An 18,531-nucleotide genomic window follows, 5' to 3' on the forward strand; every position below is an offset into this window, starting at 1 on the left:
TCTAAAATGCAGCTTTGTGCCAAGCATAGCATGAGAAACTATTAGGTCAAGAAATTAATATATTATATTGTTGCCTTTATTAATGAAGGAGAAATGTGATTATTCTGATTTAGGCAACAACTATTCTTACAAACAAACTTTTGCCCAGAACAAAAGACATGCATCCATATTGTTAGGCTCCCTACACAATCATCTTAATCAAGGAACTCTGTTTTGTGGGGAGAGGGAAAGAACAAGGCTTAGATTGCACAGCTCAGATTAGGGTCATAAAGAACTTCGCTGGGGCTTAAATTGTCACATACTGAGCAACTCTTAACTCTGGTCTCATGCTGCTATTTCTGAAAAGAAGACCAAACGTCTATTACATTTCTTACTTGTTTGAAATATAGGGACTCAAACTTACTCATCTATTGTCTCTAGATCTTGATTATTGCTTGCTTTAAAAATATTTTAGACCTTAAGAAGGGACTTAAGTTCAAGTTATCTCCCAAAATCAGCACTTAGAGCTTATTTTCTTCATATCATTATATCTTTCAAAACAGTTTACAGCAAAAAGTGGAAAGATGCCTTGAAGATGGAATTCGCCTCCCTATGTTAGATGCAAAACAGCTTCAGAATGAAAATGATAACCTAAGAGAACAAAATGAGAATGCTAATAAGGTTAGTACCTATCTTTGATAATGACTTTGACAGTGAAATCTATACTGTATGGATACATGCGTAGATATATAATGTATATTGCTTTATTTGATTTATATTTTTTGCTAATATTTGTTAGCTTATGGAATTTTTAGTTTGTTTTTATTTGGGAAGAAAACAGCAATTTAAGTAACTTTAAATAATTTAAATAAAAAGCCAAACTAAAGAAATTATATATTACTTCTTGGTAAAAACAAAAGATATCTTTTTCCTTCCTTAATTAAACATTTCGCACTTATTTTAATAAACTGTGTAAAGTTACTTGTAAAGTTGTATCAAGAACTAGAGGAAGACATTTGCAGTTTTACAGATGTGTAGTCCAAATCATATGGTTATTGCTATGAATGCTTTTGTAAAAAAAAAAAAAATTCACACCTTCATTTTTAAAAAATAAATTTGTAATTTCCTGTTCCTTTGTTTTCTTGAAATTTGATACTTCTGAAAAAGCAATGGAAAAAAGTAGTTTGATTCAAAGAGATATATTTCCTATGTTCTAGATAATAGACAGCCAACAAGATGAGATTGACAGAATGATATTAGAAATTCAGGTAAGGAATGTCCTGTGCTTATAGCCATATGCTGGGATTTACTTTTAGTGATTACATGTCTAAAAATATTGATATATATGTTTTCATATGAAAAGATTAATAGCACTTGAGGTGACATTGCAAACTCTTTAATGTTAACCTTTTAGTTTCTTAGAACAAAAATGATATTTGGTAAATCGGTTCTTCAAAAAACTGTGAAGATTATTTTCTATTTCTTACTCTCTTCTTTTTAATTGGGTTTAAATTAAGTCTGTACTACTGAGAATACATTTGGTTAAGGTTATCAGTAGGTCTACTAATTAAAGACAATGGACTGACTGATTTTAGTAGTCCATTGTGACTGGGCAAGAGCCCATTCCCTCCAAATAATTCTATGTATTATTTTTCTGTACTATCACAATATCACACTTTGTTTACATATTTATGTCCTTACCTCCTACTTAGTTTCTTATGAGTGGAGACTGTGGTAGGTCATCTGCATATCTAGAGTATCTGACCCATAATACAAATCAACATTTGTAGATTTTAAAATGGATTTTCATTCTTTAATTGATTTGCCAGATATTTACTGAGCACCTGCATATATGTCAGGCACTATTCCTGGCAATGGAGATTGATCAGTGAACAACGCAAGTTTCTGGCCGTTCTAGTGGAGTGAGGTGGAGAAAATGGAAATACAATGTAGAGTACAGTTACTGCTATTATTTTTTTTTAAAGGATGATAGAGGGCAGTGACAGATAGTGCTGCATTAGATACAGCGGTGTAATATTTGAACACAGATCTGAATGAAGGTAACTAGAGGAAGAACATTCTAGGTAAAGAGAGCAGCCACTGCCCTGAATGTTCCTGGTGCACCCCAAGACTGTCAAGGCAGCTAGTCTGGTAAAGTGACTGTGAGGTACAGTGAGAGAGAGGTAATCAATGCTAGAAAGTAGCCTGGGGCCAGATCACATTGGGATTGATATGTCTGTGTATTTTATTCTAAAATATGATATAAAACTACTAGACAAATTTTGCTGAAAAAACTTTTATTTTTATGCCTCCCAATTTGAATATTACTTCTCAGAAATGGAAGTGAAGTAAGTCAGACAATGAAAGACAAACATCATATGATATCACTTATATGTGGAATATTAAAAAAAGGATACAAATGAACTCACTTGCGGAACAGAAACAGACTCACAGACTTTGAAAATAAACTTACGGTTACCAAAGGGGACAGGTGGGGGAATGGGAGGGATGGACTGGGAGTTTGGGATTGGCATATTCACACTGTGGTATATGGAATGACTGGCCAACGGGAACCTGCTGTATAGCACAGGGAACTCTACCCGATATTGTATGATAATCTACATGGGAAAAGGATCTGAAAAAGAATGATTATGTGTACATGTGTAACTGGATCACTTTGTAGTTCAGAAGAAGTTATCACAACATCATAAATCAACTGTACTTCAGTACAACTTTAAGACATTTCAAAAAAAGAAAAACTTAAGTGGTTCGAGTGTCAGAATTTGTGGAGAATCTGCTTTGTCACTTGGCCATATTAAGTGATCTATCGATTTAATCAAATATTAGTCCAGTTCAGCAAGTATGTGGCCTTGTTGGATTGAGGTTCTACTCTTTAGTTTATATTCCTACAGTCCTAACTTAAGTTGTTCTACAAACCATTCTAATTACAATATAGTCGGTTCCCTCAGCCATTACTATTTGACTTCCTATCACAGACCAATGAAAGGAATTTCTATCTCATTTGGTAAATCTAATAAAATTTATCTCAGTCCAAATCAAGGACAGTCAGCTTTGTCATTTAGCATTGAAATTTTGGTGGATATGTAGGATTTATTTGTTTTTATTTATTTATTTATAGGACTTATTGCATGCTCTGTCACATTGTAGTTGGCTGGGATATATTTGTATTAATTGAAATGTGAATTTTTCCCCATTTGTGGAAGCATCGTAATGCAATTTACTCTTGCATATTAACCAAGTCTTTAGTCACATTTGGATATGACTATATAAAAATGAATATGTAGAATATAAGATTGTCATTACATTCTTTGATATTAAAATGCTTGAGTTAACATTCTTTATTTCTTCAAACTCATTGGAGAATGGAAGTCAAATTAATGAGATGCATATATTTGCAAATATTTGGGCCCAGACAGTGTACTCAGTAATTCTATTGTCTTATCCTTTGAAGCAGTGGCTCTCTTGTGTTTTACTTTTTGGTCTTAGCTGTTTTGACCATCTGGGTCTCTCAATCTAGGGTATAATTTGCTCACAGAGACAGACAGCAAATGTTGATAACTGGCCAACTAAGCTTTACATATTTATCAAGGTATTATTTGAATAGGAAATTACAGATGGAGACAAATATGCCTCAGATAATGAGAAAATGTTTTTGCTTAACATTGCTTGTTTAAACTTGTTATTTTTGGTCCCTCACAGTTGTAAAAAGCTAGTTTTTGTTTCATTTGTTATTTGGTGGTTTGTGATAGATATAAAAGGTGTGTGCTCTGTAAAAACCTAAAAATTTCAGAATATTGTCTGTTCTGAAAGAAATGAATACTAATTTTCACCTAGCATTGGAAACCACAGACTCCTTAAGAAGATACTTGTGTTGAAAAAGTATTCTTTTTGTTTTATACTATAGGTATTGGGCATATCATCAAGTTGATACACATAGTAGAGAACTTCTGTCAATTATTCATTAAAGCCCCCAACTTCTCCTTTTCCTTACCTAAAGATATGGGCAGTCTTATTCTTATGTACATTCTTATGTACATTCCAATATGCTGTAGGTCTGGAGGTTTTTTTTTTCCATTTTTTAAAGTTTTATTGAAGTATAGTTGATTTACAATGTTGTGATAATTTCTGCTGTACAACCAAGTAATTCAGTTATATGTGTACACACATCCATTCTTTTTCAGATTCTTATCCCATATAGACCATCACAGACTATTGAGTAGAGTTCCCTGTACTATACAGCAGGTCCCCATTGGCCAGTCATTCCATGTACCAGTGTGCAGATGCCAATCCCAAACCCCCAGTCCATCCCTCCTTCTACCACCTATCCCCTTTGGTAACCCTGGGTTTGTTTTCAAAGTCTGTGTAGCTCTGTTTTTAATTCCTTCAAGTGTCTTTACATAGCCAAAATAACACAAAATAGTTTACAACTAAGAATAGCAGAGAGCTTCCCAACCATTTTAAACATGAATTATGCATTTTAGCTATTAGTATAGTGTTAAATTTATTATAAATTGTCACTTCTATTGTAATTTGCATGTTTTGTTACTCCATAGTGCCAGGAAGTTGTTCCATTTTCAGTGTTTAGTAAACAAAGCCAACTTAGTGTTATTAGAATTTCATGTTTCACTGCTTCTTTCTGTCCCCGCAAACTGATGAGAGGACCAAACTTGTTAAAAGTTTGTTTGGCTGATTTAGAGTGCTGTATTGCCTTGGGTACAAGCAGGTTATTCGTATAGTTTAAATTTTATGACAGAGAAAAATAAAATCCCTTGCCATGTTCATTTTATGTCAAATTTATAGGAGATAAAGATAAAGCATTGTTAAGTGAAAACAATTTAAAATACAACCTTAGTTTACCACCTTGCACCGGAAGCAAAATAAACACTACCTGGTTTAGGTCAGTGGCAAGTTATGTTGATTTTCAACTTTTGAAGTTTGGGGGGGGCGGGAATCAATCTTGTACTAGTTATATTGTATTTGTTGTTGAATAGAGAATAAGTTGTACTTCACGTAGAAGTATTGCCGATTTTGAAGTTAAATTTAGTGGTATTAAAACACAGATTTATCTATTATTTTGTTCAGTCATCAGGATGGTATTGTTAACTGGAATGAATACCTTGATTACTCTCTTTGAGCCCTTAGAAATATTAGAGATTTTTTATATCCATGAAACCAGTGTAGCTAAACTGGCTTCTCCTCTTAAACTGGTGAGTTTTTTTTTTTTTTTTTCCTTCATAAGTTCTTTCACAATTTTATTAAGACTAAAATTCTATGTGATTTTAAGCCCACACATTTATTCTCTCTTTTTAAAATAAATTTTATTAGAGTATAGTTGACTTAAAAAGTTGTGTTTCACACGTACAGCAAAGTAAGTCACTTATACATATACATATATCCATTTCTTTTCAGATTCCTTTCCCATATAGGTTATTACATTACAGATTTTTTTTGTCAGTTTACAATATAAAAAGACATTTAAAAATGGAATGTTACCCATCATTTCCATAAACATGGCTACATTTTTACTGGGCATTATCTTCCATCCTGTTTATTTCTCAAAAGTACATTTCACCCATGTAAATTTGTTTCCAATGAACTGTTAACATTGTATGTTATTGTAACCTTTGGGGAGGGAAAATCAAAGTGAAGTTTATATTTACTTGTTTTCTCTAACATTAAAGTTTCCTCTTTGAAAGAATTTATGCATTTAAATGGCCTTTCTAAATTGACAGCTGTCAATGAATGATCATAATATCACAAAAATAAGAATGGTGGTCTTTAAGACTATTCACTTTTAATGGCATGTTTGGGACCACCAATCTCAAAACTGTGATAGTCTGTCCTATTTATAATGCTTCAAAAGAAGATGTTCCCATAGTCTCAGAAGATTTTATTCCAATTTTTAACAAATCTCTTATTAAAGCCTTAGTCAAATAGATTTTCTCAGTAGATACAGTGGGAAAATGGATTGTAATCTAATACAGTGTCATAAAGATAGAATATAGCTCTTCTTTAACCTAAATAAATATTGATTTAAAGTTTCCCCTTATTATTCATGTTTATCTCCTATTTTTATAGTTATTCTAATATTGTGATGTGTCCTTACATGAAGTTCTTTCTTCCCAAAGTTTTTTAATTTTTAAGTTTTTCCTACCTGTAAGTACTTTATATAATGCATGAAAAACTGAAAATATTTTTTTTCAGAAATGAATACTAATTTTTGAAAAGCCTAATAGCCAAAGCTAAGTATTCTATCAAAGGAAAAGTAGCTTTTTAAAAAACAAATTTTCTTTCTTTCTAGTCTTTGTACTTGTGAAGATAAAAAACTTTAATATGCATATAGGCCTGTTGTATGCACAATATAATTGTTGCTTAATTAAAAGTTTTAGAACAAACATATAACAGGTGGATTTAACTTTGGAAAAATCAGTTCTTTGTGTCTCAGGTGGGGAGTTGTAGGAAGGGAGTCAGCTCACTTAGATCATGAAAGAATATCATTGAAACTGTTTGTGCTATGAGTGGTCACCAAACCTATATGGATATTCAAATTATTTAGGATGCTTTTAAAAAATACAGATTTCTGGGCCCTATTGTCAACCCAATGAGTCAGTATCTCTGAGGTGAAGCTTGAAATACGTATTATTAACAAGTTCCCTGGGCAATTCTTAGAGCCTTTAGGAAATATTGTAAAATTCTCAGCTTGCTCAATGAACCACAAGTGGGAATTGACTGGGAAAACTGAGATTTAAGTTAAAAAGGGGGGATTAGTTCTGAGACACCTGGCTGTGTTCTGACTCAGTTAAGCTGTTTTGGCAGCTCTTGCTCATAAGCCTGAGAACAAATCAAGGGCTAAAAGAGAAAGGACCCAGACAGGTGGTTTGATTTTGTTTTTTCATATTGTGCTGATTTTTTAATAACTGTTACTAATATGTAAGTCAAGTATACCCTATAGTTCACCCATTTGAAGTGTGTAATTCAGTGATTTTTAGAATAATCACATATGTATGGAACCAAGCCACAGTCAATTTTTGAACATTTTTGTCCTCAAAAAAGACACCTTTAGCCATCACTCTCTTAAACCCCACTCCCTCCTCAACCATAGGGAATCACTAATATGCTTCCCCTCTTTATAGATTTGCCTACTCTTATACATTTCTTATAAATTTAACATGTGGTCTTTTGCGACCCTTTCCCTGACCAAACCAAATGTTAAGCTCCCTTAGGCCAGCTCAGCACTCTTGTTTTCAACTTTTCAGCAATGCCCTGTGGCATAAATTGCTTCACAGACTGGTCCTTTCTGGCTCTTTGAAGGCATAGCTTCCTAGGTTAAAGTTTGAGATTCTCCCCACTCCCACTCCCCACCTCCCCAGCTCTCTGGAGTTTCCTTCCCAGCTGTCTCCATCTCTCTTACTGTTTATCTCTTGGAAGCTAGCTAACCTGCTTTTTAGCCTATTCCTCCTAGGAATCTAACAGGAACCTCTCTCTATTTTGAGAGTACCCTTAGGCTTGAATTTCACACTCTGTGGCAAATGAATTCATCTCCTTTAGGGAGACATTCAGGGCTCTCCATTCTGTGACCTGTTTCTCCCCAGGCAAAATCTTGGAGCCAAGTTGGTGTGGGTGGAACGATGTCAGGCTTCTGATGTCAGGCTTCTGAGCGACTCTCCAGGAGATGAGTACTAGTGGAGGGAGGGTGGGCAGCATCTCAGGATCTCTTAGTTTGCTTGTCTTAGTGGAGATTCCTGCCCTAGAAGCCAAGGCAGGGCCAAATCAGTGATGCTGCACCCTAGGAAAAGCCTTCATCCCATGAGCAGTCCTGGGCAGAACAGCAGATCCCTCACCTTTTGCCTGCATTTGCCTGGAACTTAGCCTTAGCTATAGGTAGCTGACTGCAAGGTGAAAAAAATGGTAGTGCCCTCCCCTTCCTAGGGAGATAGCAGTCCAGCTGGGAGCGAAGAGAGAGGGAGACCTGTGCTCTTGGCTCTTCTAGTTTGGAATGGACTTTCCATCTTGCTGAGCTGTGAGAGAGTAAGGATCAAGTGGACTTTGTTTCAAATACCACAGACTGCTGTTCTGAGTTTTAGTAGCCTTTCTTATGTTTGCTGTATAAACCATTTCCAGAAAATTTAAATGTGTTTTTTCATGATTTTTCTCCAATTTCCTTGGGGGAACAGTTCTGAGGAACTCCTCGTGCTGGAATGCTGGAAGCAGAGCTCTCAGGGAGATTGTTTTTAAAGTTATATAAGGTGGCAAGATGATAGTTAAGAAAGGAACTTGAGCCATACACTGTCTTCAGTTACTAAAAGCAGAAACCTGAAAACTGGCAATTTTATGGTGCTTGCATTTTCCTTATTTATTTTAAGGAATAGCTTTACAAATATTTTGAAAATCCTCCCTTTTATCAGTGCAGAAGAATGAGGATGAGGGATTTAATATTTGTCTACACTTACCCATAGTGAGAAATGGAGCCTCTGATGTCAAATGCAGAGATGTCAGTGATGATGCTGGTGGTGATATTACATATTATAAAAATGGTTTATGTTTCTGGTTTATGTTTTTTATCTCTGAATCTCAACAGTAATCTTACAAGGTAAGAAAGAGCATATTTTTATATATGAAATAGCTGGGATTTTAAAAGTGTGCCCAAGGTCTCAGCTGAGATTCTAATTCATATCTGTATGACCTCAGAGTTTGTGCCCTTGACATTACTCCTGGCTTGCCTCAAAGTGAAAAATCCCTAGAGAAAGAAAAAAATGTTAGTCTGATCTCTTTCTTGTGTAAGTCTTAGTGGAGGTAATTGTTTAAGTCTTTTCCTGGAATGAAAGATATTTAAACTGGAGCACATTGGAAAACCAGTCTTCTGTGAAAGGCACCATATGCTCAGGTACCTAGAAGTAGAATCTGGAAATTTTGTCTCCAAAGTGCAGTTTTTTAGTACATTACACCTTACAATATGGCTGCATTATTGGCTTCTTGAGATGAGTAGAATGCCTGTTTTGTTTCTTTTTTTTCTGATACATTTATTTCACAAGCTTTATAATGGGTATGCTAGGGTCTTTGAATAGTCCTCATCCAGTTCAGCACTTAGCACAATGCCTTGTGCATAAAAGAGGCTCGGTAACTGTTCTGAATGAGTGAACATAGCCTTTTACTTAAATAAAACTGAATTAGGTACTGAATAGTTACTTTTTCATTTATTCATTGATTCAGTTCATTTAGTAACTGTCAACTGAGTTTCTACCATGGGCTAGGCACTCTTTGTAGGGAACAGATAGTAAAGAAATACCAAAATACCTTTGCCCACAAGAAAATTCACCCATAATACTGAATGCCCCCCCTTTTTTTTAATTTTCAGCTTTATTTAAATATAGTTGACAAATACAATTGTAAGATTTATAGTGTATGCCATGGTTATTGGAAATAAGATATGAGCTTTTACATATTTAGTATAAGAAAGGAATTAGTGTTTGTAGCATAAATGTTTTGTACTAGGCAAAAAGTCACTTAGGCCTAAAATTTATAAGCTTGACTTGGAATTTGGCTTGTGGTATAATTGAAATCTCCCAATAAATATTCTCTAGGATGTGGTCTGAGTCCTAGTAGCTCATCTGTTACCTTGCTAGTTGTAGAAATTTCACTTAATAAACACTGAACAGTATAACCTAGGCCTTTTGGTTGTAAGCAACAGTACCCAATTCAATTTAGCCTAAGCAAAAAATAGGATTATAACAATGCAGAGATATATGTGGAACCCATAAGTAGGAATGAATCCTAGCTTCAGGAAGGAAGAGGCTTTGTTGCTGCTCTCATTTCAGTCTGTTTCATTAATTTCTCTCTCTCCGCAGACTGACTTCCTTTCCTTCTTTAGCTCACGTGAGAGAATATAGCTGTCCCACAGCACTATTATTCTATAGTTCATTTCCAGCCACTGCAGGGAGAAACTTGCAGACTCTGGGTCCTACTTTCTTAGGTTTAGTCAAGTGTTTATTCAGCTTGACCCAGTGAGCTATGACCCAAGAACATAGTAACCCAATACAACTATGACTACTTACGACTCATGGAATTTGTGAATAGGCAGGCAGCCAAAGGTATTGAATACATACGCATCATATAAACTGTGTACCCAGAACCTAATTTTGTCTGACCCCAAAATCTTATGCTATTACTATTAACTGCATACTTTCTTTTTTCAAACTGTTTACTTACTTTTTTTAGATATAGTGGACACATAATATTAGTTTCAGGTGTACAAAATAGTGATATTTTTATGTATTGCAGAATGATCACTACAGTAAGTCTAACAATTAGTATCCATCACAGTTACAAATTTTTTTCTTGTAAGAGCTTTTAAGATCTATTCTCTTAGCAACTTTCAAATATAAAATACAGTATTGTTAACTGTAGCTACCATCCTATACATTGTATTCCCAGGACTTATTTTAACACTGTAAGTTTATACATTTTGACCCCCTTTACCCATTCTCTTTCCACCCCCCCAACGCCTTCCTCTGGCAACAGAGATCTATTCTCTTCTGACTTTGTTTTTGTTTTTTTAGATTTCACAAGTGAGATCATAAAGTATTTTTCTCTGTCTGATTTATGTCACTTAGCATTATGTGCTCAAGCTCCATCCATGTTACTGGAAGTGGCAAGATTTCATTCTTTTGGTGGCTGAATAATATTCCAGTGTGTGTGTGTGTGTGTGTGTGTGTGTGTGTGTGTGTGTGTGTGTGTGTGTGTGTACTATCACATTTTCCTTATCCATTCACCCGTCAGTGGACACTTAGGTTGGTTCCATGTCCTGGTTATTGTAAATAATGCTTCAGTGAATGAACAGGGAGGCGGGAGTGCATGTGTCTTTTCAAGTTAGTGTTTTCATTTCCTTTGGGTAAATTCCCAGAAGTGGAGAAACCTCCATAATGTTTTCCATTGTGGCTGTACCAATTTTCATTCCCACTAACAATACACAAGGGTTCCCTTTTCTCTATAGCCTTACCAACACTTGTTATCTATTATCTTTATGATAATAACCACTCTAACAAATGTGAAATGATAACTCATTGTGGTTTTGACTTACACTTCCCTGATAAGTAGTGAGGTTGAGCAACTCGTCTTGTGCCTATTCGCCATTTGAATATCTTCTTTGAAAAAATGTCTGTTTAGGTCTTGGCCCATTTTAAAATTGGATTTTTTAAAATTCATTTATTTTGTATTTATTTATTTTGTTCTTGAGTTGTATATTTTACATAGTTTGGATATTAACCCCTTATTAGATACATGATTTGCAGATATTTTCTACAATTCTGTAGGTTGCATTTTCATTTTATTGTTGATTTCCATTGCTGTGCAGAACCTTTTTAGTTTGATATATTTTTGATATTGTATTTTCGATGCCAAATTTTATTTCTTTTTATCTTGTCTATCCATTAACAAATTATTATAGTTATATTTTTACTACTTTTGCCATTTAATGTTCATAGTAGCTTTATAAGTGATTAATCCACCACCTTTACAATATTATTCTGAATTTTACAGTCTATGTACCTTTACTAGTGAGATTTATACTTTCATATGTTTTACTATTACTAATTAGTAAGATTTTGTAATTAGTAATTAGTAAGCCCTTTAATATTTCTTGTGAGGTCAATCTAGTAGTAATGAAGTACTTCAGTTTTTGCTTATCTGGAAAACTTTTTATTTCTCCTTCAGTTCTTTTTTATGGCTGCATGTGTGGCATATGGAAGTTCCCAGTCTAGGGCTTGACTGAGCTGTGGCTTCAGTCTGTGCCACAGCCACAGCAAATGGCATCCAAGCTACATCTACAAACTATGCCACAACTTCCAGCAGTGTCAGATCCTCAACCTACTGACCCAGGCCAGGGATCAAACCTGAATTCTCACAGAGACAGTATCGGGATCTGAGCCACAATGGGAACTCCTTCAGTTCTGAAGGACAGCTTTGCCTAGTGGAATGTTATTTCTTGGCAGTTTTTCCCCCAGAACTTTGAATATATTGGACCACATTCTTTGCCCTACAAAGTTTCTGTTGAAAAATCTCCTGAGAGCATTGTGTGCTTTCCCTTGCATAAATTAAGTTGTTTTGACTTTGTTACTTGTAAGATTCTCCCTCTATCTTTAACTTTCAACGGTTTCATTATAATGTGCCTTGGAGTGGATCTCTTTGGATTCATCTTGTTTAGAACTCTCTTGGTTTCTTAGATCTAAGTGTCTTTTTCTTTCCCCAGGTTAGGGAAATTTTCAGCTGTTACTTCACTTAAGTTTTCCGTCCCTTTCTCTCTTTCTCCTCCTTTTGGAACCCCTATAATGTGTCTGTTGGGCACCCTGATGTCCCATTAAGTGCTTTAAACTATATTCACTCTTTTTTATACTTTTGTTTTTGCTGCTCTGATTGGGTGAGTTTCATGCCCTATCTTCACATTCACTGATCTTTTCTTCTGTCTCATCTAGTCTTCTGTTGAACATCTCCTATTGCATTTTTTAGTTGAGCTATTTTATTTTTCAGCTCTGTGACTTCCATTTGGTACTATCTTATTATGACCATTATTTTGAAGTCCTTATCAGGTAATTCACTTAATCTGTTTTATTAAGGTTTTGGGTTTTTTTTTTGGGGGGGGGGCGGTACACTGGCAGCATATGGAAATTCCCAGGCCAGGGTTAAATCAGAGCTACAGCTGCTAGCCCATGCCACAGCCACAGCAACGTGGGGTCCAAGCCACATCTGCGACCTACACCACAGCTCATGGCAGCACCAGATCCTCAGCGCCCTGAGCAAGGCCAGAGATTGAACCCACATCCTCATGGATACTAGTTGGATTCATTTCAGCTGCACCACAATGGGAACTCCCTTATTAAGGTCTTTCAGTGAAGTTTTTTTCCTTATTCTTAAATTTGGAAAATAGTTATTTTCCTTGACTCTCTGTGTTGGTTACTCTGTGTTACATAACATAGCCCCCTTACCCTTGAAGGAGTGGCCTCATGTAGGAGATGAACTTTTCTTAACTAGTTTTTAAAAGGTGTTGAGAGAAAATAATTACATTTTATTAAAAGAATATATTTTCCTTATTAATGATTCTAAGTGTAAGTTTCCTTGTTAAGTGTGCATGCTTCTTATTAATTGCTATTTCATGTGATAGTAGCACTGTTATCTTACCTTTCATGTATGGTTATATATGCTGTTGGCAAAAATAGTGTGCTTGTATTAATAAAATCATAGCTAATATAAAGCCTTTTGACTGTTCTCAGTAATAAAGTGATTGACTTATGCTTTGCTTCTAGATAATTGAAATATGTACAATAAAATGACAACCAAAAGCATTCAGAAGAACTTTCTTTTAAGGTTTTTTGGGTTTTTTGATTATTTATTTAATGAGAATAAATTTAAGGTCAGTAGCATAAATTCTATTATAATAAAGATATAAACAGTGAACTGATATATAAAAATTGGACATAATTACCTTATTAGAAAACTTTCCATTTTATAATCAAGGAATAAGTTTAGTTTCATTTGAGGCATATTTGTTAAGGTTTATTTTGAAGACATGCAAATTACTTTCAAAAATATTGTATCATATTTCAGTGAGCAAGATTAAGAAGTACAGACTTCCAGTTACCAAATAAATGAGTAACAGGGATGAAATATGCACTGGGGGGAATTTAGTCAATAATATTATAATAAATTTGTATGGTGACAGATGGAAATGTATCTTTGTGTGGTGATTATTTTGTAATATATAGAAATACTGAATGACTATGTTGTGCACCTAGAACTTAACATAGTATTGTAGGTCAGTTATACTACTAAAATATACACATGCATACATGGTATCATATTTCTTTTTTTCTTTTTTCTTTTTTTTTCTTCTTTTTAGGGACACACCTGCAGCATATGGAAGTTCCCAGGCTGGGGTTGAGTCAGAGCTACAGCAGCCAGCCACAGCAATGTGGGGTCTGAGCCATGTCTGTGACCTACACCACAGCTCATGGCAATGTCAGATCCCTGGCCCACTGAGTGAAGCCAGGGATCGAACCCGCACTCTCATGGATACTAGTCAGATTTGTTTTCACTGCACCACAACGGGAACTCCATGGTGTCATATTTCAAAAAGGGGTTTGTTTCTTTCCCAGGATTCTCAATACTTCTCTTGGTGAGCTTCTTACCCATCTTATGGCTTTAATTATATGGTGTATGCTCACTACTCCCTAATTTTTATCTCTAGCTCAAAATGCTCCCCTGACCTTACAACTTGTGTATTCAATTGCCTTCTCAATAAGTAATGACACTTAACATATTAGACATAACATGTTCGAAACTAAATTTCTTATTCCCTCAAGCCAAAAAATGGTAAATTTGCTATACCTTCCAGGTTTCTTATACCTACTGATGGCATATCTGCCCTTCTGTTTACTTAGTCTGGAAACTAGATTTATCTTTGCCTTCTCTTCTACCTCACGTTTGTGAGCAAATCCTGTTTTCTTATAAATATATCTAGTGTAGGGCCTTTCTCTTGACCTCCACTGTTGCTACCCTGGTCCAAGCCGTCTTCATTCCTTATCTGGCTTATTTTCTCCTTCCACCCTTGCTTGCCTATAGTGTGTTCTCATCAACCTGAGCAACCTATTACAACAGAAATCAGATCATGTCATATCTTCTCAGTACCCTTCAGTGGTTCTTCTTTTTTTTTTTTTTTTTTTTTTTCCTGAGTAAAAATCAGAGCTCTTACACTGGCTTAGAAGAGCTTACACAATCTCTTCCTCACATCACCTTCCTTCTCTGGCTTCATCTCTTACTATTTTCTGTCACCCTTTTTCTCAAACAGAAAAGACACCATCTACCTTATAACCCTTGCACTAACTGAAACATACTCTCCACATTTCTATGGGACTTAATCTCTCACCTCCCTCAATACTTTGCTCAAATGTCACTTTTTCCATGAGCCCTTATTGTTACCCATTTGAGATTTCAACTCCTTTCCATCACCATCTCTATTTGTTCTCCAGGGAACTAGACAAATTCTAATATATGATACTATGTAACATGCATATTTATTATCTTTATTTTCTTTGATCTTTTTTCTCCTACTGCAAGTTCTTCAAGGACCAAAAGTTTTGACTGTTTTGTTCATTGATGTTATTGTCAGTGTACAGATCGTGCGTGGCTGTAATTTTTGCCGAATAAATGGTTGCATGAAGGAATGTATTTGTGAAGCCCTTGTGTTGTTGCAATGGGGATGGTTGCTTGTGTATGTTTATATAGTAAAACTGCTAACATATGCTTCTTTCAAAATATTTCCTCCTAAACTGGGTGGTGGAGTATATAGAATCCATTGAGTAAAGCACATTTGGCTTTCCTTCATTTGAGCTACTTGTTTATGGGACAGAAAAAGAAAGTACTTAGAATTTCTTGATATTTACATAAAAATAGCAAATGAATTTAAAACTACTTTCACCTGCAAAGATGATTGTGATAAATACCTGTACATTAGTAACTTAGACTTTAAAAAACCATTATTAAACTGGAAATTTAAGAAAAATTGTAGACATTTAAAAATTCATGTGTTTAAAATTTTAGTTATTCCAATCTAAGCTTACTAGAAATCACACACACACTTTTTTCTTAGACTTTAGACATAATGCTTTTCCACACAATTTAGAATAGAGAAGTCATTTTTTAGGAGATATTTTGTCAGACAAAGTATAGCACTCAGTATTATCCTAGAAACTGGACAGAATTTGGTCTTATTAGAATCAATATATCTGTGAACTCTTTTCCCTATTAAAGGGCTGCTTGATTGATCAGTGTCTTTGAACCCAACCAACATAACATGTTAAGCTTGATATATTTCCCAAATTCAGTTTTGTTTTTTTGTTTTTGTTTTGGCTTTTTAGGGCTGCACCCATGGCAAATGGAGGTTCCCAGGCTGGGGGTCAAATCAGAGCTACAGCCTGCCAGCCTATGGCACAGCCACAGCAACGCAGGATCTGAACTGCGTCTGCAACCTACACCACAGCTCACAGCAATGCCAGATCCTTAACCCACTGACTGAGGCCAGGAACCAAACCTGCAACCTCATGGTTCCTAGTCAGATTCATTTCTGCTGCACCATGATGGCACTCCTGTTTTCCTTCTTACGACAAACAGCACTACTACCAAACATTTCCAATTTATACTGATGGAGAAGATTACCTGTTTTTTTCACTGATTTAAATTTAGTCTTACACAGAAACATATTAGATTTTCTAGCTAATTATCTGTCACACTCTACATGGCAAAAATAAACATTAAAATTTTCTGAAGAATTAATAATATTACAACACAATGAAAATAACTTTCTTGGGTTCCATTTTTACTATCAAAATGTCAGACATAGAGTAGTTTATTTGTAGTACCTTTCTTCTACAATTCCAATAAAACAGTCATTAAGTCTTAAGAAAATTTAGAATGAAATCTAGATTCCAGTTAAATAATCTTGTCATACCAGTAAGTATTGATCTTTCTTCAGCTAGATAAATAAGTCCCCCATAGCATTAATTAAAAGGGTTTTGATTCAGTCAAATACACTTACAAAGGAATTTCAGTATCCAAATATATATATATATATATATATCCCACATGACAGTGTGCTGTGAGATTCATTTTTGTGGAATATAAAACAGATTTCCTTGGAAGAAAGTATACTTGTTATGAAACACAATTCGTTTGTATCTAACTTTTAAGTTATTGATTTTTTTTTCAGAGTTTAACACACAAATGAAATTAAAAAGGAACAAGGTTGAATACTGTTACTGAGAAAACTACTTTAGATGTAGAGTCTTATCTCAACCCATGATGACAGCTATCCTGTCTTATTCGATACAGGGATACTGTGAGGAAAAAAAACCTTCATGGTAGATTGTATGCTATTTATGTAGTCAGAATTCTGAAGTATTTTTGGAGTTGCGACTAAAAATAGACCTAAAAGGAAAAAAAAATGAAATCTCATCTGTAGTTATATTTTTATTGATCTCGTGGTTTAAAAAGAAAAGTTCATGTAAAAAAAATCAATGATAAGTACAAGGTTTATGGCAAGTTCTTCTTTGGTGTGTAGCTGAAATGACCTAAGTACTCTTAAAATATCCTATATTTTGCTTTGGTATACTCAAGATTTTCTTAAAATATTACCATGTCTGGATAATTTATAATTTTATAATGGAGCTAAGAAAGAGATTAGTTTATCTAAATCCCATAATAGACCTTTGACCTGAATTCAGCATCATATTCACTGCTTTGAATACTGTACCCTGAGAGAAGGGCATTTAGCTGTATTTCAAATGACAGGAAACAGGGACAGTCTTATGATTTTTTATCTTATATCTTAATTAGATGAAAAAAAATTTAAAGTATAGATTTGCTAATACACTTCTAGTATATAAACAAAAACTAATAAAATAAGAACAAAACAGTTTTGGAGTTCCCTGGTGGCCCAATGGGTTAAGGATCATTACTGTGGCACAGGTTCTATTGCTGGCCTGGGAACTTCTGCATCTGCAGACAGGACCAAAAAATAGGAACTGTAAGATAGCAACTTTAAAATTGCTAAATTTAATTAAACATATTTTAGATTTGACACATTTTTCCCAGATTAAAAACATTCTTGGTAAAGATGGTATTTCTCCCCCTCCCCCTCCCTTTGGAATTATTTGCTCTAGAAGTAACATGGGTTGATTTAGAAGTGAAGGCATCATCTTCCAAAGGGCTGTTGAGGACAGAATATCTAAAGTAGTCAGAGCCAGTATTCCTGGTTACCTCTCTGGTTTCATTTTGCTTTTATCATTAACATGCCTTACTTTCCAATTCTCTTTATTCTAGTCTATGCAGGGGAAACTTTCTAAAGAAAAATTGACTACTCAAAAGATGATGGAAGAGCTGGAAAAGAAAGAAAGAAATCTGCAGAGATTAACAAGAACATTGCTTGATGTGAGTAGAAGAAATTATCATTGCTTTCAAGAGTGATTCAGTACCTATTTAAGTTAAAGCAGATGTTTATTTTGTATACATTCATAAAACATTTTTAAATTAAAGGCTTGATTTTATTGTGACAAATCCATTAGGTTTCCTACTGAGATTATAATCAAAAAGACAAACTTTTATTTTTCTTATATGTCTTAGAAACAATTTCACAAACTTAACTACAGCAAAGTCAAATGCTATATATAGCAATTAGATCCCAAAGTCATCAAATAAGGCATAGTTGAAATATAAACAAAATTACCCTTGAAAATCCTTAGGGAAAGTGGACTGTTGACACTTCATCACTGGGATATATCACACTTTCTTCATATAATTACAAGATAAAATACTTGGCTAGCATTTAGGACATGTTATACAAAATATACTTAGTTTTTGAACTGTCATGACATTTTTCCTCTAAATACTTAAGAATGCATCTCCAAAAACTAGGAGCAGTTTCCTATATAACCATTTCACCATTGTTCCACCCAGTAAGAATTCCTTGATTTTCAGTAATACCTAGTC

At 34.6% G+C, this 18,531-nt stretch overlaps 1 protein-coding gene across 1 annotated transcript in view; it reads left to right on the forward strand.

Annotated features, from left to right (window-relative positions):
• The window catches only part of CEP85L (centrosomal protein 85 like), a 164,335-nt gene that overhangs the window by 134,483 nt on the left and 11,321 nt on the right, over nucleotides 1-18,531 (forward strand). Inside the window, 3 exon segments of the mRNA XM_047759656.1 lie at nucleotides 543-660; nucleotides 1,197-1,247; nucleotides 17,866-17,973. Coding sequence (XP_047615612.1) covers nucleotides 543-660; nucleotides 1,197-1,247; nucleotides 17,866-17,973 — 277 coding nt within the window.

This window comes from Phacochoerus africanus, chromosome 2 (assembly GCF_016906955.1).
Source record: "Phacochoerus africanus isolate WHEZ1 chromosome 2, ROS_Pafr_v1, whole genome shotgun sequence".
Taxonomy (NCBI): Eukaryota; Metazoa; Chordata; class Mammalia; order Artiodactyla; family Suidae; genus Phacochoerus; species Phacochoerus africanus.